The sequence below is a fragment of the Penicillium hispanicum genome, assembly GCF_028827665.1.
Source record: "Penicillium hispanicum strain IBT 35686 chromosome Unknown utg000007l_segment0_segment0, whole genome shotgun sequence".
Lineage (NCBI taxonomy): Eukaryota > Fungi > Ascomycota > Eurotiomycetes > Eurotiales > Aspergillaceae > Penicillium > Penicillium hispanicum.
In genome coordinates this window covers 995,012-1,022,665 of record NW_026623199.1, presented here as the reverse complement: position 1 = coordinate 1,022,665, position 27,654 = coordinate 995,012, and the positions used below count along the sequence as shown (strand labels likewise).

Sequence of the window (27,654 nt, the reverse complement as noted above, 5' to 3'; positions counted from 1 at the left end):
CAGGCCCCGCAAATGGAAGAAATACATGCAACATCAACAAAGAGCAGAGCATGCGAGCCAATGACAATAATCTGCCTTTGAAAGACTTTGCAGATTGAGAGACTTTGCGGACGGCAAAGGGCTAGATACTACTAGATAATACTTGCAGTTTTCATGATCATCATAACTGGTTTTCTGGAATGCACGAGGCCGAGACCATGTATGGACTAAACAACGAACCACTCGATTCTGATCCTCAAGATCATTCATTAATCAGGGAGCAGACAGAACCCTGGAAAGCATAGTGTAAGGATAAACCTGCCTTTCACTTTCCGCATCGTGGCGCCATTCTATTATCCTTGACAGTGTCACTAGACCCACCAGGCGATCTATATTGTCCAACTAGCGACTCTGCTGTTATTTGAAAGTCTACAACTGAAGCTGTTGCAACGACTTCATCTATTCAGACAGAAGCCCCATTGTCTTGTACCAACAATTCCTGCCATCATGATCAGTCTACAAGTCCATGCCGGCAAGTATACACCGTGCGAACCTTGTCAGCGGTGATACAGGGCGGAACCATAGAAGTCAAAACATCTCCCCAACCCAGAAACACCCCTCACAAATACACACCTCGTGCCTCGTTAGCCTCTCCAGAGTGGCCGTGGCATCATGCAGTGACATATAAGTTCCCGGTGGAAAGATCCATAGAGCCGCACGTCCACCTCGTGTTCCAACGCCGCCAGGCAGCCGTCACAGCCACGCAGTGCTTCTCGAATCGCTTCACCCAATCTCACTGTCACTTTGGCATCCAACCCCAGCAACCATGGCCAGCTCGCAAAACCTGATGCAAATGGGCACCAAGCCCCCAATCTACCAGATCAACCTCTCGCTGCCCCCCATCCAGCGCTACGTGGAACTGGCAACAATCTACCGAGACCGCATGCGCGCCCTGCGCGGCATGTTCGACGAACTCATCCATTCCATCTCACCCCGAATCCCCATCAAACCAGTCCACAAGCTGGCCAAGCTCTTCCTGCGCCGGCTGTACACAGCCGACGAAACCGACGAACTGCGCGGCATTAGCCACGCCACCGACATCGACCTGTACCTGCTCATCTGCCTGAACACCGTCCTCGACCTGCTGATGGGATGCACCAGCGGCGGCGTGCGCGTGCGCGGGGGCCCCTCGCACCCGCCGCGCATGCTGCACTTCCGCACGCTGGACTGGGGCATGGATCCGCTGCGCGCGCTGATCGTGGAACTGGAGTTCGTGCGCGCCGAGCAGCCGGGCCAGGTGCTCGCGAGGAGTATCACGTACGTGGGTTTCGTGGGCGTGCTGACCGGGGTGCGCGAGGATCTCAGCGCATCGCTGAATTTCCGTCCTGTGCACGACGAGAGCCGCAATTGCGCCTTCTACTCGAACCACGCGCTCGTCCTGCTGGGCCTGCGGCAGTCGGTCTCGTCGCTGTTGCGCCAGTGCATTGTCCCGCCGGTGGAGGCCGGGTTGGCGTCTCTGGCCAGCATCGTCGAGCGCGTCCCCGGCATGCCTACAACGGCCGCGTACCTGATTTTCTGTGATGGCAAGACCGCCGTGACCATGGAGAAGGATTACCGGTCCGCCGTCGTCCGCTCCTCGGAGTCCTTTATCATTGCGACGAACCACGACCAGGAACCTGGCTCGGCGGCGCCGGAGACCGTCGCCGCGGACAAGAGACGCAACCACCTAGGCCTGTCGCTCGTTTCATCCGAGGCGCAAGTCATGGCCGACTTGGTTGAAGATAGCAACGAGCGGCGCGGCTGCATGCAAGCGCACTGGGACCGGGAAGTACGAAAACAGAACGCGCAGGCCCGGCTCCAGGCCGCGAAGACGAACACTCAACATCTAGCGGAGCCGGCGGGTACACGGTCTTCGCTCCGTCTCAGACAGAGGCGAGAAGAACAAGAAGCAGAAACGCAGCGTCTGGATGAGTTCGATGCAGATGACGAGTCGAAGGTGTCAATCACGGAGAAACAGACGACGACGTGGCTTACGACGTTTCCGGTCCTGAACGAAACCACGCACTATGCTGCCATTATGGATCCAACGCAGGGTAGATTTGCCTGGGTCCGACAATACGACCCAGCAGAGTGGGAATAGTCCAGGAAAGAAGAGAACTGATTCCGGGAGCATGCCTGGTATCAATACTCTACGCTCGTCAATGATCTCTAAGATACCCAATCAATTGTTCTAGTCTTCCAAGCATGTACATACCCGAGATCCTGGAGATGAGAGCTCAAAATCGCACAATGTCTATGTTTTGAGTAGTATTAGTACATACAAGCGCTCAAATGCTCAAAATTATGCAAAGCAGGCCATGCAACTATAATACAAAGACAGAGGGGGCATTTCCGGCATTAAGACAGGCTGAGGCCACAAAAGATCCCATCATGCCCGCGCTGGCTGCGACCGTACTGCGAATGAACCAAACTGCCGTCATCAACATCAATACCATCGCGTCGTAAAAGGACAATCAAGAAGGAAAGCGCTCGGAAGCTCATGAGTATTCCATTTGCATTTTTGCACCACTGCTTCAGCCAGGCGCGCAACGAAAGCCGGAAAACATGGGAATAGAGAATGCACAGCGGACAAAGGTCTCTCTACAGTGGTCACTGAAAGATACTGGCGCTCTTTCTGGCTCTTGTAGACGAGAAACAACAAGACGAAACACGGATCATTTCAACGATCTCGCAGCCAGACGATGCTATGCTCCGAGACAGGCACGTCGTCGACTCGCATAGCATGCAAGAGCATCTCACGCGGCATCGAGCCGTAGAATAGGTCCTCTTCGAGAGTCCTAGGAGGTTGAGACGCAGACGTACCGGCGTGGACTTTGGTCTCGAGCGAAAGGCCGTCCACAGCAAACCCAAATTTATCCTGGGTCCGGGCTCGGTCATTGAGGCAGGCGATCATCAGATCGACGCGATATTGAATGGAATTGGCCAGCGCCAGCGAGCTGTCCCAGTGACGACCGAGGAGCTGGACCATACCGAGCGCTCCTTTGATGAAGGCGATGCTATCGGGGAGCTCGGCAATTAAACCAGCCGCACTGAGCACGTCGACGGCTGACAGAACCACATAACCCAAAAAGGGATTCAGGCAGGTCATCTTGGGTGCAGGCAGGTCTGTGCTGGTGCGAAGGGGCTGCACTTCATTGGCATATTGAATGACGGCCAATGCAATCCTCAGGGTTTCTACCGCGTGATATCGGGCTCGGTGAATATACTGAACCAAGACCTCAGGCCGCATACTCGAATATCGCACGTGCCTGTAGAGTTTCATTAATGTGGCGTGGTAAAACATATGGTTTGAAACGAAGGCGTCCGCTTTCTTGACTTGGCTTGCACGCTCTAGATTGGGTGCTGAGAATGCCAACTGTTCCGGCAGTCGGTTTATCCAGTCATCCGTTCGAAGTGTTACTATGGAATGCAATTCTTCAGCAAGTCGCGCATACGCATCGGATGGAGTATGCGCCAAGCGGAACACTTGGAGGCTAACATCCCCCCAGATCGAGATGATCTGGATAAGGAAAGCCACTGGGCTGAGTGTAGACCGGCGATCCTCAGTGGGGGCCTGGTTCAGGCTGGATTGGAAGTATGGCGCGGTTGCGTATTGCTGTGCCTCATAGATCTCTTCGCGGCATGGGAGTCGAATCAATGCTGCCTCGGACGGTATGAATGTGGAAGATGCCGAAATAAAACTCGAAACTCGCTAGCAACTAGTCAGTGATCTTATCTCGTCCTTCACTACTGGAGCGGGTGGAGATGGCCAGTTCCTTACGTCCAGAATGAAGGCGACCCAAAAGGTTCGACGGCGACACTCGATCAATGCCTGTGGGTGCAACCCATAGTCACACACCTGGATCTGCTCCACAACGACGCCTCCAGACTCCACATTATACCGTAAGCCACTGACAGCTCGCCCTGCCGCGCCGATAGAGTCCCAAGCTCCGACCTGAAAGCCTGTGGCGTAGTACAAAAGACTCATGATGAGATGACTTTGAGCAAGCTGCAGAGAAAGGGTATGCTGGCTTTTCTGAATAGCAAAGCGTGCGATGCGGGAATACTGCCTCAGCGCCATGAATCTGTCGTGTCGATCGGAAAAGATGGAACCTAGAGCCATCATCGAATACAACAGCATCTTGTCCTCGGCCGATTTTGTAGGAGATGACTTCAACCAAAGCATAAATCTCGAATGAGGAAATATGTGATATATGCCATCGTTCACACTGGAGAAGTAAGACTCGATATAGTGCGTTGTTGTCTCTGGGTCACAGTCGTACGGATCGATGTTCCAAGAACCGGTAAGTGGATCATCGGTGTTCATCTCCCTTAGTTCGCTCAGGATATCGGCATATTCAGGTGTCCGGTTGGGCTCAAAATGCTCGGGGGACCGTGAAAATACATGATCGCTGCCAGGAAAGGGACGTGGGACTCTGTACGTTCGTGGTCGGTACACTCTGTCTGCATCTGCCGTGGATTCGTAGGTGACTTCTGTGCCTGACGGCGTAAGTATCGGACCCTCCGAAATCGGTGACTGGCCGCTTGTCCCAGGCAGCGAAGTAGCGCTGTTCGATGACGCCCGAGGGAGGTTGTAGAGTGAGGGAGAGACCTCCGAAGCCGTGAGGGCACCAGGTGAAAAGCCTTCTCTCGCATCGTATTTGCCGGGTAGGCCTGTTGCTTGAGACCCTTTCAAAGACGAGCGGCTTCCACGAGGACTGGAAGGATGTCAGCATGATAGTCTTGTTGTCAATGGGCCATAAAGCAGCGTGTCGGCTAAATGAACCACTTACGCACTCTCGAACCTGCACTCGCGGCCTGACTTCTGGCACTGGTCACATTTGGGAAGGTTCGGTTGACACTTGATCTTCTTTTCACGGCATGTCAGACATGCTTGTGCGAGTCGCTTTCTCGGCTTTCCTGCTTTGGTGACTCCCCAGTTCGCGTTGACTGGGATTCCGTCAATGGCTTTGGGAACGCGTGATCCATCTGCGTAGACGTAGCATACGCCCTCGCCCTCGACATATCGTTCGTCTATCACATGGGGGCGCACAGAGGATTCCTTGGATCGACTCGCGCTTTCTGGTGATGAGATGCCTCCGCTGGGAGCTTGATCATGGTAAGTTGCGCCGTAATACGCTAATGGAGTATGTTGCAAGGGCGTCGCAGAGGAATCGCTTCGCGTGGCTGTATGGTGCTTGATATCTCCAGGGCTGTGCATGGCCATCTGGGACAGCGGTGGTAGTCCACTTGTCTGGGGTTGCGGGAAGGATTCCGAACGGCCCTGGGCTTTGTCGTGCACCGCGAGCGAAGGCATCTGTGAGGCAAGACCTGGCTCATGCTGACGAAAGGTATGGGACGGCTGGCGATTCTCAAGACTGGGCATGGGCGTCCCGTATGACTGATGGAATGGAGGGGGCGGGGGTGAACTCGGTCCGGCAACAGGCGTCAATAAGTGACGGACAGATGGCAGCTGCTGTTCTGTTCGGGGAGGTTGGGATGTTGACTCTGTTGGTGCAGGTCCACGTCCTGGCTCGGTATTCTCAGCCTGCTGGCGCTGGCGTAGTAACGGATCCGTTCCAAATGGCAGAGTTCCTGGTGGACGCGGGGGCGGAAGCTGGTACGAGTTATCCCCGGATTCTAATCGATTAGCTGGACGCTGCGGTGGTTCCGGTGGCTGCTCGGACGATGGGAGGTTACTGGTGGGTAACATACGACCGAATGGTCCAGCGTAGTAGCCCGACATGCCGGCGTTGGGATCGAAGGAGGGATGCAAGCAGGTTTCACATCAGACGACCATCTATAAGGCTGCGTCCAAAAAGTAATGATGTTCCACAAATGCGTCGGAGAAGTCACTTCTGGGTAATATCATCTGAGAGAACAGACAGACGGTTCTGGATCTCCGAATTGATGGCTTGATGGGTTTCTCAGGAATTCTCGGAACGGCAGGTAATCGGACACAGGATCTGTCGAGGTCGAGACACTTTAGTACAGAAACTGAACGAATTCGGCTAAGGTGACTTTGTTCAAGACTACAGTGCATCCCACACTTACCTTTTTCAACTGCAGCCAGGCGTCGAGATGAACGAGGTCAGAAAGGTCAATGGATAGATTAAGTCAACCGGGGCAACGGTGGCGTCTTGAAGACAACGCCTCTAGTCGCAGATCCCTTGACCAGGTTAAATAGCTGGCAATAATTTGCAACGTCGAGTCGATGGTTTCGAATGGAAGTATGACCTGTGTAGCGAATGTACTCGAGTCCTCGACCCTCGCAGTGCGGAGTATCAGCTGCGTCGCGTGCAGTGCCGGGTAGGACTGAATCTCAGAAAGTACTGGTTTAGAAACCCAACATGTCGCAAATGGCCCAGGAAGTCACAGTCTAGGGCGCATAATCACTCTACCGGGGTGGCTGTAGGTTCCCAGTGGTTTGCATAAGCTTCGTTAGGGGATGGAGACGAGGACTAGACTGGGGAGTCGCAAACATCAATCCACCCCTCCAAGAGTCGCGAAAGTCGGGCCAACAGTACTGAAAGGACAGACAGCCCCGCGCTGGGCAGACTTGATCACTGCTTCCCCGGCTCGTTTGTGCTGTCGAACTGCAGCACACCGAATAGCCGGGAGTTGGGGCAGGGCGCAATCGTACAACTTCCCGGTCGACGAGGTCGAACAACGAACCGAATCGTGAGGGCACGAGGGAGCAAGATCAAGAGCGTGAAATCTAGTGCCGACTCCGATCAAAAAAAGACAATCGGATCTGGCCCGGACGATGGCGATGGCGATAACGAAGGGATCGATTCAGGAGTGGCACACGGCCTACACCGAGCCCAGTAGCCTCGTCGCAGGCGTCGCTCGTTGCCACTCACGAGCAAGGGATGCTGGGAGCAATAGCTTCAATGTGTAGCGCACTTCTCCCCGCGGTCAATCCCACTGGCAAATCCAATACGATGGTGGGATGCCCCGCGAGCAGCACGTTTGCGGGCGGTTGATTCCGGTGCCAATCGAGCCTCAGGCTCGTTCTCCTGCAAACACGCACCGAGCCAATAAGGAAAATGGCAACTTGGCAACTTCCTCCAAGACAAGAGGCAAGGGGGATGAAACCCGAAGAACGACGGGGGAAGCGAAGAAGTGTCAGAGAGCAACACCCCGATGTCAACAACAACGATCAATCCTCGGAAGGAGGGGCAGGACGAGTCGATTCGAGCCGAGCAGAAAAGGCTTCAGAAAAGGGCCCAGATCCCCGGGGATCATCTTATTGGGCACGAAACAATTACCAAAAGTACTATACAGCCCGAAGTTGTTATGTGATGGGAATCACGATCCAAATCGAAGGGCGATATTGGGATGTCGCGCCGTCCCAATCTCGGGGGGTTAATGGAGCTACGTGTACCGACTGATGACCATTATTTCATGCTAAGACATTCACCATACGATCGACGAGCCAAGTGGGCTCGATCTATACTCGAACGGGCTGCCCCGTCTGATGCTCGAGAGGGAAAAGAAGCATGCCGATGGATAATCATAATGAGACCCCATTGGGGGATTTTTTTCAACCGGTCCTCCTGCGGCTCTCGTGTCTTTCTCATCCTCGGCCCGTATTCCATCGGCGATGGAACCGGAGGACGCAGGATGGATCGACCGGTGTCGGATACATTCTCAGCCTAGGTCTATAGCACGGACGCCCGGTATATGTATCGACAGGCTTAGGCCGTCGAGAAGTTGAGATTCGCGGATCCAATTCCCCCTTTAGCCATATACTATACACGCTCCCCCAGCGCCGTTCCAGTCCGACCCAGTCTTCGGCATTTCCGTCGTCAGAGAGCTGATACGGTGGATGCGAGCGGAGTATCTATGGTTTGGGTTCCGGCAATTGGAGCCATAGTTCCATGGATTGTATACTGCGGGTCGTATCCATGGATAGTATCTGGAAGCATTCAGTATCTGATTCAATATTGGATACCTACGCCTCGGCCTTCTTCGCGTTGTTCACCTGGATAGCTCCAGCCTGCATACTCATGATATGAATCACGAACCCTCTACAAGGATCAACGTTGTCTGCAGGGCGGGTGGAAGCGCACGCGCAGCCTGGCCTCGGTTGACTGAGCATCAGCAAGATGTATAGATGGATCGTACATGCCTAGCTCGGTGACGAGTCGCACACACGTTCAGGGACCCCAGTGCTCATGCTCGGCATCCAATGAGAGTGGCCGCTCGGGATTTGGCCGCTTTTGTTTCTTTTTTCTCTTCCTTTTGATCTCCTCTGGAGGGATCTGTATTGACTCAGTCACAGCCCTCCCCGCCGGGTCGAAGCGCTAGAGAAAACCGCCCCGATCGGCTGCAGAAACGCAGCGCGGTTGCAGCTGGGGCGCAACCACGCTGACTGGAGAAAAGGAACTTGGGTTGGATCCGGAATGGTGGCCGCGAATACCCTCAGTGGGTCGTGCTGGGTGCCTTTCGGCCGGTGGCGCGGGCGACTATAGGTGCGTACTGTCGTCGGGCAAATCCTCTTTGGGGCCGGGCTTATCTCACCTTTGGAGACGTTCTGCGCGGAGATCGCGTGCAGTACGAAGTGTCGACGCCGATGGGGATTGTGAATGGGCTGTATAGAGGACGAGTCCCTGGACAGCCCGGATAGGTGTCTTTCCTGGGTCTCATTGAGGACCCTCGGCTGCGCTCGGCTCCAGACTGGTTGCTTTTTTTCCCCCCACTCTGTGTTCACTCCAAAGACTCCACGCCGAGGGGCGATTGATGTTTGCTGAATATTCGGTCTCAGCCAAGTGGCCCCTTCGGTAGAGAATACCCTGGCATGTGCAGATTCTGCTCTCTGCGTGGATGCAATTGCGTGCCAATGCGATGCGATGCATCGTTCTTGTCGCGGCGGCGTCTGTGAAGAGGAACTCGTCTCCATGATGGCCAATGAGACAACCAGGCTCGGACGATTCCACTCCTTCGAAGCCCACTGGACTTACTCCAACGGCGATGCACTCCGGAGTTGACCACGTATCTGGTTGTCTCAAGCATGGCGATCCGATCTGCACAGCCCCCTGCGGTTTTCTTCTCATGCGAGACATACAATGATGCTGCGGGCGACTCTTTCCGCGACAGAGAATCTTCAATTCATTAATTCATTCGTATTGTCAAGAATTGCACCGAAGAAGAAACCAGCACCGAGAGTGGAGCGAGTCCGGGTCTTTGATGTCAGGTACTCCAACCCGGCAATTAACCAGTAACTAGTTACATAGCTAACCATCTCACTAACCACAACTATTACTCTTATTCATCGATTCAGTCCCATCTGGCTCTTTCACCCGTCGCAAGCCTCGCCAGGGGAAACATCGATCACGCCATTGGCCAATTCCTCCGCGGACCCAATTTTCCTCCGAATAAATGCCGACTGCGACGTTGACTTGCTGTTGATGGTACTTGGACTGAAGGGATGGACCCCCCATTGGGAGCTTCGAATCATCTACGTGGACATCCGTCGCAGGTTCTCGAGCAGTTGGCAAGGGCTAGAAACGACCAGGACTATCCATGATCATATCTCACCGGACTATACCGACGGTGTACATACATATACATGTATCTACGGGCTCATCACCATTCAGCCCCGGAGTGGAGGATCCCTCAAGGCTAACGAGAATTAACAAGACCAACGCGCACACCGCAGAGGTCTGGTGCATCACGCCCGGTTCCTGGGCGGAACACAGTGGCTTGCTGTACTGCGACTCTACTACTGCATGGGAAACGGAGGATCCGGTATGTTCTGCATCGCCCCGGCTCGCCTCCGCCGCAGACTTGCGAACAGCCGGTAGCGCCATATTCGCCTTGGGAGTCCATATGATGACAGTCTGGTGCCCATTCTTTGTTTCGGCAGTCTCTCCCCTGACCCGAACCCGCCGTGGGTGAGACATGCATCTATACATAGCGCCTCGCTGGTGATTCCCAGATGAAGTCTGTCCCCAAAAGCGGATCGGATGCATTTTCTTCTTTTCGCGATGGCAACATCCCAACATGAGGGCGACGGTTGCACTCGGTCGGTTCTGGACTGCATTTATGCTTCCCCCGAGGCGGACGATTTTCCTACTCCGATCCCAGCAGGCTTCTAGGTAGCCTCGAGCAGGATCTAGGTTCCTGATCCATGTTGCATCCGTGGATTGTCCGCCTCGTAAAAAAAACAGACTCTGCTAGCCCGTTGCAAGTAACCTGTGCGGGTTGGGGAAACGCTTCCACGTCGCTCCCGAGATCGCCCCCATCTCGGCCCTCCTGCCCAGACAGCGATCAGCCCGTCATGAACCTTGATGGGATTCTCTTGCGGCTCGAAAGCCAACCTGATGTCATTTCTCCAGACTGTATTCTCCGGTCCCTATCGACTGTCCAAACTCCTCATCCATCAGCCCATATACACTTCCAACCCAATATATCTATGTCTATACGTTCACCTCCGAGAGTACTGGGACGTCCATCCCCGAACTGACGTACATCATCTCCACCAGCCCTCGGAATGGCTGCGACTATCAGCCGCGGACCCGGACGGGCCTCTTGGCATCCCGTATTGCACGCCCGTTGATCTTCGCCCCATTTCTCGCTGGGGCCTCTGCGTCCAGGTCGACTTTCCCGAATCCCTGCATGTCTCCGCTCGTGTCCGTCTGCACTGCCTTCGATCCTTGTCAGATTCAGGTGAACTCCCGTGAGGACGATCTCGTCAGATCCAGGAACCGGCACTCGGTCTGCATGTCTCGTTGGCGTTCGCCGGTCGATCCACTTTGCTCAGTACTACAATGTCGAATGTCGAGACTGGGTTAGTGCTGGACTGTCCGAGCTCGGATGCGCGCAACGGCGCCCGTCAATTCTAATAGATTGGGTAGAAGTGGAGGGCGTGAAGCGAGAGAAGCGAAAACAACAGACCCCAGTCGACGACCCTGGATACTTTCACTATGTAGTTCAGCGAGAGTATAGTGAGGTGTATACGTAGTCATAACTTTCGGTGGATAACTCCGGCTAGGCTGTCTCAACGGCGACTGGGATCGCCACGTTGACAGGTCACATTTTGCGGTGCGCAAATCCGTGGATAGATGATTACTCGGTACTAGACAACTCGGTACTAGACACTTGATATGATAAAATGCAGTTCGTTCGTGCCCGGAGCAGGCCGTGTCGTGCCCAAGGTGGACCGGGCTGGCAACGGACTCCGCTAGTCCAGGAGTTAGCGATGCATGTTTCGTCTCAATCTAATTGGCGCCGACACAGCCTCTGAATTATCGGCCCTCCCGTGAGGTACCAACGTGCGGTTGTATGCCTAGGCTGAGAGGTTGTGAGGCATGTGATGATTCTGCACTCGACTGATTAAGCGTATCGAAGCTATTATCAGGGATTGGGTGTGTCGTGGGGTCTGTAGATGCGCTGTGGTTGAACCAGGGCGCTCCCACATAGGGTCATCAGTAGAATCGGGTTTATTGACATGGGTGGCACTCGGAATACTCCAAGGGAAGTACATAGAGCGGTTAATCGATCATGGTATTCAGGTACTCGGCATAATTGGGTGATTGTGTCCACCTGCTACGCTTACGTCCGTGCCTTGTATACACATGCCAGTTTATGTTTTCAGCTCTGCTAGGTGTTGGCTCTGGAAATACTCGGGAAGCCCAAAAAGTAAATAACCCAGGAAGCTTTTGGTCATTTATAAAGGGTGGATAATGCATGCAATTCGATCATATATATACAGAGCTTGGCTATTCAGACACCTGCATCCCATCGCAATTGATCCGTGACGAAACTTTGCATGAATAAGATATATCATTGCAAACTAGAAAGCAGTTTGCCACGGGAATTCAACAGTTTTGGTCGTGTGTCATCAGTGTCCTGACCTGGGCAGACAGAAAGGTCTTGTAGAACGTGTACACTTACTCTGGAAATGGAGAACACGGAGTAATAACATGCTCCAGTACCATCAAGCTCAGTCTACGTTACGTGCTTACAGTGGACTTACCATCTAAGCATCAGAGTGCTGCAAGGACAATAGATGAGGACATAACCGATCATATCATATTATACTCCGAATAGAACCCTTGGGTATTGCAAAAAAGGCATTGATTCATTTTTGCTCTGCGACTACCATTTTTCATCCATTCACCGTATCGAAAGAACAGAAGATTGCGTTATGCTTACTCCTCAGACAGAGTCTTGAGGAAAGCATCACCAGCGCGCGAGGGCTTGCCACCCTCCACAGACTGCTGGCCAAGCTTCTGCTTGGAGTAGGCAGCGGCGTAGGGGTTGAGACGGAGCATGACCTGCTTGTTGCGGAGAGGGTTCTTTTTCTGGACGTTGACGCGCTTGGTGCGGGACTCGCCCTTGGGAGCACGGAGCACGGACTGGATTTCGGAAGAGTTGATCAGGCGAGCCAGGTCGGCGTTGGCAACCGAGTTGGAAGGCAGGAGGAAGTCCTTCTTGAGAGCCGAGGGGGCGGTGGTGGTGCCGTAGACCTGGTCGAGGGCCTCGAAGGCAGCGGAGGTCCAGACGATGAAACGGCCAAGGTGACCACCAGGGGCGAGCTGGAGCAGGTTGAGGGAGAAAACGGGGGAGGTCTCAACACCGGGGATGTTGCGGAAGGCACGGACGAGCTCCTTGCCGTCAACCTCGGGGTTGTAGACAACCAGAGGACCGCGGCGGGCACGGAAGCGGCGGTTACGGAGCTTACCCTTACCAGCGCGCAGCTTGCGGGACTTCTGGACCTTGACGAGGTCCTCGCCGGCACCGAGGGCCTGCAGAAGGGCAATGGCGGCCTTGGTCTTGGTCAGGGCAGCACCCTGGAAGGTCTTGGACTCAACGACGAGGGGAACCTCGGGGACCTTGGCGACGCGGTGGCCACGGGCGAAGAGGAGGGCGGGGACGGAAGAAGCAGCCAGAGCCGAAGCGGTAGCGAAACGCTTCTGGTTTAGGTTGATCTTCTGGTGCCACTTGCGCCAGACCTTGGTGGGAGCGAACATACGACCCGAGCGGCACTGGTTACCGAAGGCAGCCTGACCGGCACGGTGAGTACCACCACCAGAGACACGGGGGATACGAGCGACAGCACGGCCTGTAGTACGTCGAAGTCATTCATCAGCACCAGTTCCATATATGTGACTTCGTTCCCTCGAGTCAATTGCACGAGGTTGATCGTCGTTTTTTCGATCCCAACTCCACCTCGAAAAAAAATCCAAACGTACCGGTACCCCAGGACTCAGCAGAGGTCTGCTCGCCAGCCTTCTCGCTCACAGCGTAGGGCTGTCTCTTGTTCTTGGCCATGCCGGTGTGCACCTGCCTGTAGAGCTACCGTTAGCATTTTCCACCTCGAACAACCAAATATTCGATTTGCGGGCTGGCATACTGGACAATGTCCGAACGGATGGGCGCAGAGAAGACAGAGGGCAGGGGCTGGGAAGCCCCGGAGGGCTTGCCCTCAGCCGTGGCGATCGAGACGGTCGGGCGGGAGGCCATTGTTGTCGTTCGGTGTCGTAGGTGAGGTTGAAGACCAAGTGTTTCCCAGTCGGGCTTCACCTGTGGATTTTTTCGCTTAGTGAGCTTGGCCGGTGGTGGATGTGGGAAAGCCCTAAGCCCTACTATGACTGATCAAGAATAGCGTCATCTGATGGTCGCATTACATAATCTCAACCCGCCTCACGCTCACGCTTTCCCGTTTCGGCTGTTGACGTCTACATAGATCTGGAAGGTGCGATGGCATCAAACAACTCGCGCCAGCGGCAGAGACAGTTAAGTGATGGCTTCAACTTGGTGGATTTGGTTTTCCAGTCATATTCCGGCTTATGGTGTACTACTGAAGTTACAGATCTCATCCTGGGGGACGGTAACACTGGATTTCGTCAAAGTTCATGAGATATTCTCTTCAAGAGCCCATCTCTTAAAACTACACAATGAAGAAAGGAAAAAGCCCTTCCAGGACACCTGATCCGAGAGAGCGACAGAAATGAAGATAAAAGGGGCAAAAAGTGCAACGAAAAGAATTCATTGACGACGTCCGAGGCCAGCGGATATCGTAAAGCGCACTACCTCATGCGTGATATGATTCACCGATCGTGCGCTTGCGGAAGCGCATCTCTGAGACCGCACGAGCCTTTTTGCTAGCAGACACCGACAGCTCGGAGCTCTGGCCGGGGCTGCACTGGGTCCCGGAGGCCAACTGCTGAGAGACGGTCCACTGTCCACTCGCACAGCGCTGGAAAGAGGTGCCAGAAATACAGTTCCAGGTGCCCTCGGGGCTGCATGAGCCACTCAGAGTACCCGAGCTGGAGGAACTGGATGCAGAGGCAGCCGGAGCTGCCTGAGAAGTGGATGGAGAAGCGGGCTCGGGGACAGTCGGTGCAGTAGTCTCAGCAGCAGCCTGGCTGGAAGTCGGTTCTGGAGCCGCGGCCTCAGAAGAAGTCGCAGCAGGGGGGTTGCTGGCCGCGGCACTGGACGAGGAGCCAGTGTCAGATCCGGACGAACCAGAGCTGGAAGAGCCGGAGCTGGTGTCGCCAGAGCCAGCGAAGGTGGCAGTACCGGTGCATGCCGCCTCGCCTTTCGGGGCAAGGTTGGATGGCTCGCCATCGTACTCGACATACTCACCAGGTTGAGGGAAACGGATGTCGACGCTCTCCTTGGTGATGCAGCCGTTGATGTTGGCGACAAACATGGGTGGAAAGGAAGAGGAACGCTTCTCGATATCCTTCTCAGCATCCTCAATCTGTGCAACCTCAGCCTCCGTGGAACGCTTGGACGAGCCGCCAGTCACTGTGAGAGGGGCACAATTCATGTACATCTCACGGTTACCGATGCGGTTGAACCAGGTCCAGGCAAGGGTGTACTTGCCGGCAGTTATGCCATCGGGGATTGTGAAGTTGAAAGTGTAGGGGTCTGCCATGGTGGAGCCGCCCGAGAGGTTGCCCTCAACATTAGCAGGGCATCCACCCTCGAAGGACTTGATGACCTTCCACGAAGTGCTCTTGGAAGGCTGCAGGTCCGTGGTCAAGCTGATCTGGCACGAGCCGCCACCGTGAGTGGCACTGCCCTCAAAGGTCAGTTTGTGCGACTCGCCGATAGCCATCGTATTCTCCTCGGTGACCTGGTATGTGTTGGAGCGCAGCTTGCACGGGAAGTCGCTGCCATCGGCGGCTAGAGGGGCGTTGGTGAGAGTATCCTTGCCGTATGGGACAGGACTGGTCATGAGCATGTGGGCATTGGCCATCGAGGCGCCCAACATGGCGACAATCATCGGGTTGACATACATCGTGGAGATGACAGAGCTTTGTCTTTTTCGTCTGATCTTCGAGTTCAACAAGAGGTTGCAATTCAGAGGATCCGATTCGTACCAGACGAATGGGCCTCAGCAAGAAAAGGATTGGAACTTGGTAGTGGCGAAAGCAAAAGGAACGAGGGCTTCCTGAGCTGGTGAGTTAGTTATGGAGGAAGAGTCTGGAACCATGATGATAGATATAATAGAACAGGACGTCTTGGGGAGATCAGTGAAGCATATATTCCTCCTCCAGATGAGAATTAAGTTTAGGTAGAAAGACATTGTGCATGTTGAGACAAAAGTAGGGCGTGCATTCACCACGCCCATTCAAGTACACAAAGAAGACATGGTATGAAAGGCAACCAAAAACAATGAAGAACAAAGGTCCGCAACAATACCTTTCAGAGAGTCACAACAGAGTGTTTCAAGCAGAGCCCGCTAAGCTTTTTGATGCGTTGCGCGGTGTCGGAGCTGTCCAAGAAGCAATTGTCACGGCCCCTATTGTTCTCTGGTATGGATCTGGAAGCAACGAGAATCAAGGAATGTCGGAGTCTGCACCAGGCGAAGACTACCAAGGGCAAAAAATATCAAAGAGAGAAAGGAATACAGGACTGGCCTGTCTGGTTGTTGAACAAGGGAAAGGGATCGAAGTACGCAAACCAAGACAAGTCGCGGCCGCACCGTAGGCGCTGGAGGATTTTATATCCAACTCGCTACTCATGCGACAGGTCTTCCCGCAGGACCCCAAGGGTCCTGGATAGGGGAGCATCGAAGCAGCTGTACTATTAATCAATCGGACGCTCTCAGAGTTTGACCTTCTCCATGCCTCTCGCCAACCCAGAAAGCGCAATCCATTGGCGATCGCACTGCAACCTGAGCATGGAGCAAAGCTGGAATGTTTCACTATTCGCTGCGTCCACCAGACCATTCACAACATCCGAGGAAGCAAGTGAGTGGTGGTGACAGGCCGAGAGCCAGTGAGAGGCGGGGATGGCATTGCGATCTGCTCGTCTCAGGCTCGGCGGCTGGCGAGGGAACCAACCACCACGCAGATGTCCGAGCGAGCGCAAGGTCGTCGGGCTCCTAGCGACGAGCCCGCACGTCAACTCGCCAGCGACATGTCGCACCATCGACCAAGGTCTCCAGGACGCCATGTGTCTGGCCTGCCGCTCGGCGGTATTGGCTATGGGAAAGGGGCTCGCTGGCGCCTATGCAGCGGGTCGCGAGCGAATCAACCACCGCACCGATATGTCTGGCAGACTGAAGGTTGCAACGGTGAACGTCCCTCGTTTCAGACCTGGTCCTAATGATAGCTCTACTGCAGTCTTTTCCACCCATCGAACGCCGTTCCGCCACTATGATTGGCACGTCCATGCATCGTCGGCTCGCCCTTGCGACCTGTGAGAAACGCAAAGCGGCTGGTATGACGCACTTTCCTCCCTGGTCGCTTCTATGCCGACCTCATGCCTTTTTCAGATAGGCTGTTCTTCGTCATATCGCCATATCGCATGGTCGCAACTGAATCTGGGGAGATCGATCTTGTCTACGCCGACCGCAAGTGGATCCTTCGCCAAAGGGCATTCCTATTGCACGGATCAACATTAGCCACGCCTGAATAGTGCACATTCCCCAGGAATGGCACTAACGTCGAACATGGTGCGGTTTAAAGCGGATAAAGATCTCTGGTGGGTATCTCGCGTCGGCGAGGAAGGGGAGGTGACCACCAGTCTCTGTTTCAGCATCTCCCCTTCGCGTCGGCAAACACCGATACGTCACACCAGGGGTCTTTAAAGATGGCGTCTCTCTGGAAATGAGATCGATCCACCCCACGAGATAGTACGCCAGAGTGCTCTGTTTCTTGTCCTCGCAAATTCGAGTCGCAGATCTCGGACCCGCGCAATATCCCACACCACCCAGTTGGAGCACCCCGAGTAACGCCCGTGATTCTAGTCCTCCACATTTGAATAAGCGGTCCTACGAAATGCAGAGAGATGCTTTGCTAGAACCGTTTCAGGCTGGCAGCAGTGCTCTCGGGGAACTTTTTGCTTCACTGCGACAGTACCAAGTTGTCCCTGCAATAATTACAATTCCCGTGGGCTTCCCCGGCTAGGCCTGCAAACTCCGGTTATGCAACTCAAGCCTGGTGTTTACAAAATGCAACAACCCTGAGCGTGGATTGAGGTTGGTTGAGAAAGATCAACTGAGCTACAGCAAGCTAGAGTACATGCGAGTCATGGACAGCATGTGATTGAACAAAGTCAATAGCAAATGATGTACTTGACACCACCTCATTTATGAGAAGACCACTCTTCTCATCGATAAGATTTGAGGAATCTAATTAGAACTAGGAAACTACGACCACCGATGCAGTTAAATCGAGTCAATCTCATTTCAATTCAACATGATAAAGAGCATTCATAATGACATTGCCCAGTCCAAGCCCTTTAATCACAAATCCGATTAGACCAGAGAAGAGAATGACCGATCCCAGAACCTCATGACGCCGAGACAAACTCTCACGAGGTAGAAGTTCCAGGCAAGATACTCTCGCATTTGCTGAACAAAGGCCCAACATCCTGGTGTAACTTGTCCATATCCTGCGTGAAGATAGCCACCCCCCGAATCGCCGGCGCACCGCCGTCGTCCGAATCACCGTTAACACACGTCCACTCACCACTGCCCCAGATGGTCATGTTGGTCTTCATGATTGAATCCTTGAACATCGCTTGTTGAGTGTTGTTAAGTTGATCAATCGCAAGCAGACTGTCCGTGTCATTGCCAGGCTTCGACGCCATCCGAAACATGACGGGCTGGTCATCAATATTGAGATCCTCATCCCACTCGCACTCCATATCTTCATCGTCAGGAAGCACCAGAGTATCCCGTCGTCGCAAAACACGGTTGGAGTCGAATTCATAGTCAACGGGGGTCGAATATATATTATGGATAACATCCGAAGGGGAGGCCGCGCGCTTCTTGCCCCTATCCGGTATTGACAGCGAATACCACATCCGATGACAGAGCTGATTATCGCAGTCGGTGTTGGTCTCCGTGACCAGTCGAGGCAGCATGGCCGTGTGCAGCGACCGGCGGCTCGCATAGTGTTCCAACAAAGGATTGTAGTCCTTGTTACCGAAGGCCATCTCGTTCATCATCTCCAAGTTCGTCGTATCGGCGTTGATAATATTTTTCAGAGCGGTCCCAAGATCCTTGACTGCAGTCTCAGCCTTCTCTTCCAGCGCGCGCAACTCGGCAATTGACAAAGTACCCTCTTTCCCGTCGAGCACGTCGTCCAAAGAGGCCGAGGCAAGCTCGGCCTTGATGAAGTTCTCCTCAGCCTTGATGGTCTGATCCATCAGCTTCTCCGCTTTCTCGATATCGGTTTCCAAGGACGGGTGAGCTTTGCCCAGATCCTTATATACATCGAACTTGGGCTTCCACGTATCCTTCCACGTTCGCGTCCTCATTTCCTGCTTGTTCTTCCACAGGTCGTATGCGTCCTTGGTCTTCTCGGTTTCCAGTCTTCGAGTAGCGGCATCCACATCGTTGTTGCTCAAGGCGACCTGGTTGGCGAGCTGTTGCATTTCGCGCTGGTTTCTGATCCAGTCTCGTTTGATCATGTCATAGAATGTATATCCAAAGTATGACATGGCGACGGCCAGCGTGAGTGACCAGGTAAGGTAGCACATAGCAATATGCAGATAACGGCAGGTCGAAAGAGTCAGGCTTGCCATGGCTATGATTGGGGCTCCAACCATCATCGCACCGTTCGCGGTCCGGGCCACCAAGTCGAAGGCTTGTTTTTGGTGGACTGTCTCGAGGTCACCACGGGGTCGGATGTCGAGAGCAGTCGAATCCGGGTTGTTCATCGGGATGGCATCGATGAGAACGCAAAGGAGCAGGAGCAAAGCCCCGGTGCGGTATAGGGCTCGGAGAGTGTGCATTCTTGGGAATGGAAAGAAAAGACGTAGTGGAAAGGTATCTAGGTACAAACCCCTCTTGTTCTGTTTTTATGTTGACCTTGACGTCGCAAGGAAAAGAAATTGGAAGAGAGACTGGAAATATAATCCCCTCAACCCGCTGTACACAATCAGACCGAATATACACCTGGGGGGCCTTGACATGGTCATAAATACGACAAGATGGCCCCATCCCCTCGAGGACCGGAAACAGGTAGCAAGGGCCGACGTTGGAGGTGTATCTGATTAGCCCTTGGTGGCTCGTATAAGTGTTGATACAGCAAGAGGGTTTCAGACCCACCATCGGGGTATGTTGTGTGGACTCAATCCTTCTAAAGGGATCCTGGATAACGTGCTAGGCTCCGTAGTGCTGACAAAATGCAATTTTCTACATAATCAGTGCAAGGTTAAGATAATCTCCTTGGGTAAACTTGAAGAGTGAATGCGAGCATTGAAGGGACGGAATTCCAAAGAAACAGGAAGGATCAACTATGGAACTTGTTCTAGTCTATGTCTTAGATAGCCTCCAAGTCTAAAAGCGCGCCACTTTACATGACGGCCTCTAGTCTTTATCAATTTATCCTACCTAGGTAGCCATGATCTGCATGGAGGGACAAAGGATATTTGTCTCAGAAATGATGTATGCATGGACCTTCTTCAATGAGATCCACAAGCATACGTAGCGGCTTGCATCGTGGAGGATTATATCGAGCCATGAGAAGTGGGTTCCTGAGATTCTAATTCCTCTGATAACTTCCCGGCTCACATGATTTAGAACAGGTCAGCATTGGTGGCTGATTCTTTTTGGAATGGCCCCTTGCTATCCAATCGACCTCTTCGCAGCTCGACTTGGACAACACCATACGACTAGGCAGCAAATGCAACTACCGCGCCGTGATCAAACTCGAATACTGTAGCTTGTCAGTTCCATAATTGACAGCAGATTGATATGCTGGCTCGTTGTTTAGAATCTCTAGCAAGATGCTGTCGCAAGCACGCCATGCGCCATCAACCCCCCGAGGTCATAGGAGTGGATTAGACGAGCACGTCTCCTCCACACCGGGGAAAGATGTAACCATAGACAGATCAGTGGGCAAATAATTCGTATAAGTAATGCCTATTCGGAAAATGCTATGGCGATCACTTCATCAGCACCAGCGTCCCTCAAGATAAACTTGCGCCCGATGCTAAAGCCCGAGGCGTTAAAATACCCATATTTATTGCACTTTGGACCAATTGCATAACTCTACACGGACAAGGGGCGTCGGACCTAAAGAGAAGCGGGTAAGCCCGATTGGGGTCAAGCCAATCTAAGACTCTTCGGACAAATCTTGCCAGGTGGAGAGCTTATGGATCTGACATAAGACGTGGCATATCCCGAGGTCATATCATCGGCTCAGCATAGCGAACGAGCTATATTCCCGACGATAAGACCCGATAACTTCAAGACATCCCCGAATGTGCATCTCCACAAACTTTCACTAACTTCACGCTATTTGGCTACGACTCTGGGGCCAAAGCTTTTATATGTACAAAGTTCGTCAGACTTGGCATCTGCGGCATGAGAATTGATATTGGCATGGCATCGGGCCCAATGACAATTGAGAATGACGGTGCGGCGTAGTACTTCCATCGAGACAACCTTGGAACGGGAACCCTCCCTCGGAGATTCCTGCAACATGATTAATCATAACGCCAGCGCTCAACGGGGAATATGATGTGACATGTACTGATTGATGTAGCAATGCACCGCCCATCGGTGGGTATCGTCAGCCTGGCCTGACCATTTGGATTGGTATTGAGGCGGACTATTGCAATCAGTTGGACTTGGCCTATGGATAGCCTGGCTCATTTCTTGCCCTTCTTCTTGCCTTTTTCCGAACCATGTCCACTGTTCTGGGTGAAGCCGCCTTTAATCAAGGCATCCCGGCCGACATCATTGATGAGTCGGAATCGCGCCGGGCCTAGGTGGATCCCACCATACCATCGCGAGACGACCACGAGCACGTTCCAAACATCCATCAGTTGCATGACATGCAGTAAGCGGCCCCCAGCAGCAGTTTCACCATCATCGTCGTAATCCTGAATCTGGGCCTCCGCTGCGTCGGGTCCAGTACTGTTGTTTCCCGACGCCTGCGAACCGGTATCCTTTTTCTGTCTGATGCGCCAAGCGCTGATGTTGTGCGTTGCTATTGAAACTTTCTTATCTGTTGCTGTCAAATGGTCTAGAAAGGCCTGCGCCTGCGCTAGACTCGTGACCCGGGCCGCCCTGGCGAGAAACACGGACTTCTTTTCTGTCACGACGTCGGACAGGATCCAATCAGGAGGATTGTCCAGCCCAAAGGTGTCATGCAATGAAAGCGCCGCAAAACTGTCTGTTGCCCTCGCAGCCGGGGATTCGCCAGGTGTCGTATTTTGTGCATCGGCGGTCCTGGAATCTGTCGTCCCTGCCTCTGCGTTGTCTTTGCTTCCCCCGATACTCAATTCAGGGAACACCTCCACGGCCTCACTGATCACATCAAATAGACAGACAACGCCTGGCTGCCATGTCCGCTGCACAATGTCATCCAACACGTCCACGGCAATCTTCCCTTCCCCGCGCGCAGCGGTCGACGCAGTCCCAAGCACAGTAGGTTTTGATTCTGGATATGTGGCATCAAATCCAAGACGGAAGGAAAGATGTGGCTGCCCCGGGATCTGGAGCGTTGCTGTGGTTTGCGTATTGTCGTCGGCGAAGCCGGAGCTTCCCAAGTCGAGCGTGTTGGTGATAGATTGGCCGCGCGCCGCCTGGGTCACTGAGACGGTATCTGGTTCGTAGATTGCATTGATGGCCTCGATCTCCTCGGCGAGTTCTCGGTTCTGGAGAGCGTCCAGTTGCGACATTATCCGGCATGCTAGCAGGGTGAAAAGCGCGGAACTGACTGGCTGCGGAGAATCTCTGGGAAATCCATTCCCCGCACACAGCGTTCCCAGGCGGTAAGGCATCCACGCATCTATAAAGGAGCGTTTGCAATCAATTCTTCCAATACAACCACATTGGACTACTTGGGGTAGCAATGGCAACTTAATCAGCAATCCAGAAGGATCATCTTCAAGATTGTAAAGCTCTAGGAAGCCAAGACTTGAAGCACACACCTCTTTTTTTATGAGCTGATGGTGATCCACCGTGGATTCAGTGGCGATGAAAGTAAATGCCGATAGACTCTCTATGACTTGCATGTATCTACGTGTTAAGCCATGCTTCAGACGTTGACCATCCAGCGATCTCTGCAACGAGGTAGAAAGGCGGATATTAGAATGCAAACATGCGAATATCATCTAAAGCTTAATCTTCTATAAGATAGGAACTGATATTAGAAACCAAGGATATATGGAGCCTGTAGTGAGTTCATTAGCACCCAGACCCTAAGAAGCTAGCAGCTGGGCCCATTTGTAGGGCCTGCATCGCCGGAGCATTGTCGTCATCATCCAATCCATCCAAGTCCCTGCGCTGCCAAAAGGATCGGAAACCCTCAACCAGCCTGCGGGTGAAGGGAGCCACATCCTCGGCATCCATCGGGGCAAAGGCAAGTCGAATGTACTCATGAGCCACAGCCACAGACCGGGGAGTGGGCGCAAACAGACTGCCTGGGCCAACGAGGCACAAATGCGGCTTCTTCGTCAGATGAATCCAGAATGCTTGAGATAGCTTCTGGGCACTGTACTGAGACCGCAGAGGGTGCGTCTCAAAATGCACGTGAAGCCAAACAAACATGCCAGCCTTCGGCCAGACAAATTCGAACATCTGAGCTCGGTCGACGACTTCCCACTCGTCGACGCTGTCATCAACGACCTTCGATTCTTCAGATTTCCCGGAGATCAAGAACTTGTTCTCTTCCAGAATGGTGCACATGATTTGCATGCGTTTCTCGTAGCCTGTGCGCAGGCCCTCGAGCCAGCGTACCCAGCCGTCCATGTGCCATGCTTGTGAGCTTTGCTTTTTTGAGTCCAGAGCCCCAGTCTCATCAGGCTGCTGTCCAATGATTGTTTCGGCAATGACAGACTGGACAAACCCCGATGGCTGTTGCGTTGTGGCTTCTGTGATCCTTGTAAGGCGCTCGATGACGGCAGGCTGTGCTGTGATCCAACCAAGTCGGCTCCCCGGTGCGATTGTCTTGGAAAATGTGTCCAGTCTCACAACTCGTCCTTCCGTATCGATTGAGAGATAGGAAGGGGCGAGCGAATCTAGAAAGGCGTAGCCCGATGATTTGCCGTCGGCATTATAGTTTCGCGTGCTTGAGGTAGATTCTTGCGACAAGCCGCGATCGGACATCTCCTTCTTGTAAGCTGAAGGAAACTGCAGGTTCCAATACGGCTCATCCTCAACAATTATCACGTCATACTTCTGGCATAGTGCATATATTTCCCTCTTGCGCTCGATAGAGAGCGTGCCGCCCGTGGGATTCTGGCCGATACTATCCAATCAAGTCAGCGTGAAGTCATGAACTAAACCACTTAGAACGAATGATGTGCCAACTCACGTTACGGTATACATCAGGTGCGGCCGCCGACCACGGCGAAAGTCCCAGTTCTCGAGCACGTCAGCGAGACCGCCCTCGCCAGAAGCCCGCATGCCCTGTCCATCCATGGCCACCGCGACCACATTCAGTCCTCGGGGTCGAACTGTCTGGATGGCATTCATGTATGCGAACTCCTCGCACAAGACCCCCTCCCGTTGTTGGATCCAATCCCGGTCGGGGTTCCAAATGTTGGTGAAGAGCTCAACGGTCTTGGAAAAGCCATCGGTATTTCCACAGCTCAAGACCACCTCGGGCCCCTCTGCATAGGGGACATTGGGGTGGAGATGCTCACGCGCGAACTGTCGTAGGAACGAGTATAGGGGAGGATAGCCCTGAGCGGTGCCATACTGGAGCCCGGTGGATAAGTCGATTTTCCGAACGGGATCGCCGGCTGGGCTTTGCTTGGGAACGGTGACCCGTTCAGCTTTCGAATCTCCGGCACTGATGGGCTGCAGGCGGCGTGGTCTCGCGACGGTGGCCTCGAGAGTGTCGTAAGGGAAGTATGACGGGTGTGGCAGGCCTAGAGTCCACGTTCGATTAACGAGAGGCACTTCACAGGATTCGGATGAGAATTGCGGTCGTACCACCAGCAAAATTCGCAATTCCCGGGATCAAGTAGTACTTGTAGAACTCCTTGACGCTGCTGGCGGTGCGATTTTTGGTGGTATAGGAGAAGTGATGGGACAAGTCCAACGGTTGTGGAGCTCTGACGGCTGTCATGGCGATCGCTGCAGCTTAACGGGCGTGCAGATGGCCGTTTTGTTCGAGCAGTTTTGCAACTATCGAGATGGGAGGAAACGTAAGAATCATCCCTGAACCAAGATAAGAATCATCCCGGGGGGATTACTATTTCTTATCCCCCCAGAAGGCCCCCCGCACCGCTGTCCAACTGGGTGTGTGCTTGATAAGCACCGGCCGGTTCGTCCGGGCAGCCGGGAGATATTGACTCGCCGTTTGATAGGGTGAGCGGCCGGGGCCTTGGGGTCTAGATACGGTCGACAGACGCTACTAGAGAAGATCTTATCTAAACGGGGCGGGTGGATGAGTATAAAGGAGCGTATTGTCCGTACTTGCCATGCATCGTATACTCGTTGCGTCGCATGAGCAGTCCGGCAGAGACCCTAGCGCGGGGATGGGCGATGCTCATCTTTCCCAAGCGTTGCAATGTCCTGCATTAGTGATGACTCAAGGTTTTGTAAAATTCCAACTTCGGTGCGAGACGAGCTATCGAAGCGATGGTGTAATTTCGTGGCAGGTGCCAGATGCATACACGCAACTAGGCCTCGGAAGACATGCCGGAATGCCTCAGTCATCCATTCGCCACGGGTGGCCTGGCACGTGACTGGCGGAGCTGCCTGACCAATGCGGCACTTTGGGGCCCAGATTGCCGCCGTGTTCTCTTTCTGCATTCATTCGCATCCACTCTCTCATTCGCATCCCCCGTATATAATATTCCAATACAGTCTTTGACACAGAGTCCACTGCGCTTGATGGTGTGGTGATCCTCCACGACAAAACCCACTTTGGGAAGAACCATCTCCACTATCGTGACACTAGTGCCGCCGACCGCTCCGACCCCGACATCATAGCCCTTCACACTCGTTATTCTGGTCGACCGCACGACGATCTGGCATTCTCTTACCTGCAACTTCTTCAGTCATGATCGGAGAGCGCCGCGACGAGGCCACTCGCCTCTATGTTGCGCCGCTGCTGGAGGACGACGACGACGAGCGCCTCGCCCATCCCGACGCTTCCGAGGATCTCCCGCCGCCCGATGTCGAAGCAGGCAACGCTCTCCCCGTTTGGCTTCAAGAGTCATCCAAATCGTTTCGCTGGGGCTGGGTTCCTTTACCACTGCGAAAGGCTGGCCGTGCCACTGCAAACTGGATCAAAGGACCCGACCCACCACATATGCTCCTGTTGAAACCGCTGTTCCCGCGCCTACAGGAGCTGCCTGTCCAGTACTTAGAGCGCTTCTTTCCCAAACGCAAGCATAAGATTTCGCTTCTGCTACTACTATATATTTCATGGTTTTTGCCATGGTTTCTGGTGCTCTTACATTCGCGCTCCTCGGGCTACATCGAGGGCTACGGTCAGCTACAAACTCTCTCTTGTGAGACCAACTTCTGGTATGCATTTCACTCCCGGGGAGACGGTCTGCTTCGACTCACAAATATACCATGAAATTAGGGAGTTCGACAACGGCTGCGGTCTCAATGGAAACGACTGCCGACCATTCTCCTCGTCGACCGTCGCTTTTCGGTGCCCTGCTAATTGCCGTGATACCATACTATTGGAGCCCCATGTCGTGGGCAATCAAACATTCAATTACCAAGGGTTTGTGATCGGAGGTCCGCAGTTACATTCGTCGGACCCTGCGATCTATCGTGCCGATAGTTTTGTTTGTCAAGCCGCCATACACTCGGGCGCCATCTCGAATGACGGTGGCTGTGGCGTTGCGAAGCTCGAGGGTGCGGCGCACTCCTTCCCCTCTGTGAAACGGCACGGAATACTGTCATCGGCTTTTCCCTCGACCTTTCCCAAGGCATTTAGCTTTCTTCAATTGTCCCCATCACAAGGCAACTGTCCGTCAGACCCGCGCTGGTCGCTTCTCGGGGTAACGGCAGCTGCCGTCGGGGTACTTTGGCTTTTCTGTACTTCACCGCCAGTACTGTTCTTCAGTTCATTCTTCATGGTATTTTGCCATACGGGACTGGTCGCCGATCCGCCGTCGTATCCTTTCTTGACGGACCTCGTTTCCACCCTGCTGTCTCGGTTGCTACCCGCCTCATTCGTTGTTTACGTTCTTTACAAGTTCTGCGCGGCTCCATTGCTCAGACCAATTTCGTCGCCCATCTATCAGCTGGAGAAGCTTTTGCTATTCTTGCCACCTCTTTTCATTGGTGCCCTGAATAACTACACCTTTGCACGACTGATTCCTCTGCAACGTCTTACGCCAATGGATATTCAGCAACAGCCCGGGGCGAAGGTAGCCCTGGCGATTGTCATCCCCACTGTCTTCACAATTATTCTTAGCCAAGCATGGCAGATTCGGCAGGGCGGCCTGATGCCGCACTACCTCAAGATTTATTGCACGATGGGTCTTATCATCCTGATCCTTCTCCCACTCCCAGGCCTGCGACTCCGAATTCACCATTACATCCTGGCAATTCTACTTATGCCTGGAACAGCTTTCCCCACGCGGCCATCCCTGATCTACCAGGGGTTGCTCCTTGGTCTATTCATCAACGGGATTGCTCGCTGGGGATTTGCCTCCATCATTGAGACTCCAGCAGCACTAGGAGAACTGGCCCCTGGCCGTAGCGGAACACATGGCTGGTGGGGCTCCACATACCCCAATATCACGGGCTCATCTGTCCAGATTTCGCTGCCTGGTCCACTGTCCAATGAGACCCATCGCGGCAATGGCAATATCACTTTTGCTTTGTGGGAACACGAGCGCATGACGGCCCTTGCAGTGGATGGTGTGTCGGTGCTGCTCAATGATGTTGAACGATGGCGGGGTTATCTCGACGAGGTTAAGAATGGGGAATTTACGTGGCATCGTCATGGCCATGACGGTCTGGAACTTCAGCAGCCGCCTATCCTCGAGAAACGTGAACTCGAGGATCCTAGGCTCGGGACTGAGTCGGTCCTACTTGCAGATAGCGACCCCACCGATGAGCCCGAGGATCTCTTCTTCCGGTTTGCATTCTTACGGGGCGCTGAAGCTGGCCGCTACGGACCGGCCGGAGTCTGGCGGAGTGATGGATCGTGGAGCTCACCTCCCCCTCCCACGGAGTAGATGAAACCCTTGCTCTTCGCATAGAAGCTCCCTTTCTTTTTCGTTACT

General features: G+C 53.6%; 9 protein-coding genes across 9 annotated transcripts; 3 read left to right on the top strand and 6 right to left on the bottom strand.

The window, feature by feature from the left end:
* Positions 1-805: 805 nt before the first annotated feature.
* Positions 806-2,119, top strand: N7459_008169 (uncharacterized protein; the record flags this gene model as incomplete). Its single annotated transcript, XM_056947337.1, has 1 exon — positions 806-2,119. One exon carries the CDS (start codon positions 806-808, stop codon positions 2,117-2,119), a length of 1,314 nt encoding a protein of 437 aa, XP_056796847.1.
* Positions 2,120-2,698: 579 nt separating this feature from the next.
* Positions 2,699-5,764, bottom strand: N7459_008168 (Zn(II)2Cys6 transcription factor; the record flags this gene model as incomplete). The annotated part of the gene is made up of 3 exons (XM_056947336.1): positions 2,699-3,730; positions 3,800-4,736; positions 4,812-5,764. 3 exons carry the CDS (start codon positions 5,762-5,764, stop codon positions 2,699-2,701), a joined length of 2,922 nt encoding a protein of 973 aa, XP_056796846.1.
* A 6,412-nt stretch (positions 5,765-12,176) lies between these two features.
* N7459_008167 (60S ribosomal protein uL4) lies at positions 12,177-13,491 on the bottom strand (the record flags this gene model as incomplete). The annotated part of the gene is made up of 3 exons (XM_056947335.1): positions 12,177-13,090; positions 13,221-13,315; positions 13,382-13,491. The coding sequence occupies 3 exons, from the start codon at positions 13,489-13,491 to the stop codon at positions 12,177-12,179; spliced, it is 1,119 nt and encodes a 372-aa protein (XP_056796845.1).
* Positions 13,492-14,062: 571 nt separating this feature from the next.
* N7459_008166 (lytic polysaccharide monooxygenase AA11 family protein) lies at positions 14,063-15,277 on the bottom strand (the record flags this gene model as incomplete). Its single annotated transcript, XM_056947334.1, has 1 exon — positions 14,063-15,277. One exon carries the CDS (start codon positions 15,275-15,277, stop codon positions 14,063-14,065), a length of 1,215 nt encoding a protein of 404 aa, XP_056796844.1.
* Positions 15,278-16,273: 996 nt separating this feature from the next.
* N7459_008165 (uncharacterized protein) lies at positions 16,274-16,687 on the top strand (the record flags this gene model as incomplete). Its single annotated transcript, XM_056947333.1, has 1 exon — positions 16,274-16,687. One exon carries the CDS (start codon positions 16,274-16,276, stop codon positions 16,685-16,687), a length of 414 nt encoding a protein of 137 aa, XP_056796843.1.
* A 1,112-nt stretch (positions 16,688-17,799) lies between these two features.
* N7459_008164 (uncharacterized protein) lies at positions 17,800-19,227 on the bottom strand (the record flags this gene model as incomplete). The annotated part of the gene is made up of 1 exon (XM_056947332.1): positions 17,800-19,227. One exon carries the CDS (start codon positions 19,225-19,227, stop codon positions 17,800-17,802), a length of 1,428 nt encoding a protein of 475 aa, XP_056796842.1.
* A 1,863-nt stretch (positions 19,228-21,090) lies between these two features.
* Positions 21,091-22,125, bottom strand: N7459_008163 (IMPACT family protein; the record flags this gene model as incomplete). Its single annotated transcript, XM_056947331.1, has 1 exon — positions 21,091-22,125. One exon carries the CDS (start codon positions 22,123-22,125, stop codon positions 21,091-21,093), a length of 1,035 nt encoding a protein of 344 aa, XP_056796841.1.
* A 508-nt stretch (positions 22,126-22,633) lies between these two features.
* On the bottom strand, positions 22,634-24,521 carry N7459_008162 (putative aromatic amino acid aminotransferase; the record flags this gene model as incomplete). Its single annotated transcript, XM_056947330.1, has 3 exons — positions 22,634-23,696; positions 23,763-24,321; positions 24,386-24,521. 3 exons carry the CDS (start codon positions 24,519-24,521, stop codon positions 22,634-22,636), a joined length of 1,758 nt encoding a protein of 585 aa, XP_056796840.1.
* A 939-nt stretch (positions 24,522-25,460) lies between these two features.
* Positions 25,461-27,606, top strand: N7459_008161 (LCCL domain-containing protein; the record flags this gene model as incomplete). The annotated part of the gene is made up of 2 exons (XM_056947329.1): positions 25,461-25,930; positions 25,992-27,606. 2 exons carry the CDS (start codon positions 25,461-25,463, stop codon positions 27,604-27,606), a joined length of 2,085 nt encoding a protein of 694 aa, XP_056796839.1.
* Positions 27,607-27,654: the final 48 nt, after the last annotated feature.